General features: G+C 48.3%; 1 protein-coding gene across 2 annotated transcripts in view; it reads left to right on the top strand.

Moving 5' to 3' along the window:
* Adamts20 (ADAM metallopeptidase with thrombospondin type 1 motif 20) overlaps positions 1-2,485 on the top strand; it is a 193,102-nt gene that overhangs the window by 100,775 nt on the left and 89,842 nt on the right. For both annotated transcript variants that reach the window (XM_004638581.2, XM_023723596.1), the window contains exons 17-18: positions 770-936; positions 1,092-1,227. In XM_004638581.2, coding sequence (XP_004638638.2) covers positions 770-936; positions 1,092-1,227 — 303 coding nt within the window. The remainder of the gene's footprint in view (positions 1-769; positions 937-1,091; positions 1,228-2,485) is intronic.

The raw sequence follows: 2,485 nt of genomic DNA, 5'->3' as shown, positions 1-2,485 counted from the left end.
ATTATTATTATTTATTTATTTATTTTTGCGGAACTGGGGATTGAACTCAGGCCCTTGCATTTGCCAGGGGAGTGCTTATTCTACTCAGCCATCTCCCCGGCCCCTTAATTTTGTTTTGACAATCTCACCTCAATGAGTACAAAAAAATTCTAAGAGGAGATCTAATACAGATATTTTGATTTATTTCTTTTATATTGGACATTCTTAATACCTGTCAACCAAGAGGAGAAGAAGGGCTTGAACAGAGAGGAAGACAGGGGTATTATTCACATATATTTAACAGTGGTAGAGTGTCTCTTTATAACAGTATCCAGACATTTATTTAGAGAATGATGTAGTGGTTGAATAACCTTTTAGAATACTGACTGTAAATTTAAAACTTTACATATTTTGTTCAAAGATGAGCATCAATGAAATATTTTATAGCAGCCCTTTCCTCCCCTGAAGATCAGGGTTGGCTTAGGTGGTGCGTGTGCTGGAGCTATCACTTCTTGCCCTGTCACTTCCTTTGAGTCCCTCCTGAAGGGTCATGTCTCACTGAAGGGGACCTTCTCAAATAGAAAAGTACAGGCTGGGTTTATTTTAATACCTTTGACTATGTGCTGGTCCTTCTGTGCTTACAAATTAGCTACCACCCTGTTTATTTCCTTATCATTAACTTATATCCTTTAAATTCAGAGAGTGATTTCGGTTTAAGAAGATAAATTCAAGCTTTCTCAACTGTTGCTTGACTTTATTATTTAATGGGTAATATTTGATTCTTTTACAGCATTATCTGATGCTCAGGGGAATTTTCTTTTGAATGGAAATTATTTTGTAAGTATGTCAAAGAAAGAGATCAACATACAAGGGGCTACTTTTGAGTACAGTGGATCAAACCACTCAGTGGAAAGAATTAACAGCACTGATCGACTGGAAGAAGAGCTTGTTTTGCAGGTAAAATTTCAGTGGACATTAATAAGACTTAACTTTAAGTATACCAGTAAACTATACTGGCTAGGTGCTCAGCATTTATGATGAAATGTAAAAATGCCATCTTAGGAATGTATCCTTTATAAATTAATTGAATGTCCCTTTGTATTTTTATTGAGGTGTTATGTGTGGGTAATTTATACAATCCTGATGTACGCTATTCCTTCAATGTCCCCGTGGAGGTGGAGGAGAGGACGGACCCATTCACGTGGGACCCCTACGGACCCTGGCAAGACTGCACCAAGATGTGTCAAGGTAGCCTGGGATTGAATAAAGAAGACGGAAGTGTTGCCGCGCGTGCTGGCATAATCTGGTGCCCCGAGTCAGCCGCTATGGAGCCCTCCCGTCTCTGTCCCTGTGTCGCATTCGCATGCAGAGGGACTGGCATTTTCCTCCTGCCTACTGTTCTCCTCGCTCCTCGCCTTACACTTCACAGTCCTATTTAACTGTGCTTTTTAACTGTCTCCATTACTTCTGCTTCGCCTTTCTGGTTCTCGAGCTCTTTATTTGCAGCTGGGAAAATTTCTCTAACTTGCCTCCTGCTTCCCGCCGAATTATTTGCCCTCCAACCTGCTCGCATTCACCTGTCCCCGCAGCCTGTGTGTCCCCCTCTGAGTGCCAGACTTTCTTTTGTTTCCTTTCCCTGATCACAAGAAAACGTATTCATGCTGAGGGCCTGAGCCGCTGCGGAGGTAGAGAGGGAACGATTACGCGGGGGGCTGGACAGCAGGACAGCAGGACAGCAGGACAGCAGGACAGCAGGGGAAGGAAGGGCGTGGCAAGAAGGGCTGGGGCTGCAAGGCCTGCAGCCGTGGGAACCGCGTCGCGCAGTGCTGCAGGGAGCCTCGTGGCGGGCTGCCTTCCTGCAGACTTCTAGTAGGACCCCGTTCTGCGTTCAGGTTTTAAAGTCCAGTGGTTGCCACAGAAGCCCAAGTAGAAATCTTAGCATGACACAGTAAGTCAGAGACGATCGCTTCAGAGATGGAGGTGGGAGGTTGGGAAGGTCCTGAGAAAGCCGTACTGAATGGAAAGTGGTTTCCATAAAGAGAGAGCAAGGGGGCCAGGGAGATGGCTCAGTAGGATAAGCGTTTGCCTGGCAAGCGCAAGGGCCTGAGTTCAATCCGCGGTTGTGCAAAAAAACAAAACAAAACAAAACAAAACAAAACAACAACAAAACAAGGCCGGTGCAGGACAGACAAGAAGCAGGGTGCGGGAGCGCGGGGCTTGGCGCGGCGGCTCGTGCGGGGCAGGGCTTGTGCCGGGCAGGGCTTGTGCGGAGGACTCCGGGAGGCCGCAGACGCCAGCACCCAGGGCGGGCTCAGAACGTGGGAAAGGCCCGGGCGCCGTGTCGCTGCTGCCAGGTCCTGCGGTGCTGCGGCGGGACAAGCGCGCCCGGCTGCAGTCGCGGGCGTGGGGAGCTGGCAGCAGAGCCCTGCAGCAGGAGAATGCCCCAGCGCGGCTGCTCCCAAGTCGGAAGGTTCCAGAACAGTGGGGGAGGTGGGGGAGAGAGGGG

This window comes from Octodon degus, unplaced genomic scaffold, assembly GCF_000260255.1.
Source record: "Octodon degus isolate 3935 unplaced genomic scaffold, OctDeg1.0 scaffold00100, whole genome shotgun sequence".
NCBI lineage: Eukaryota > Metazoa > Chordata > Mammalia > Rodentia > Octodontidae > Octodon > Octodon degus.
Note: the sequence above shows the minus strand (reverse complement) of the source record. Positions and strands in the feature narration are given on the sequence as shown.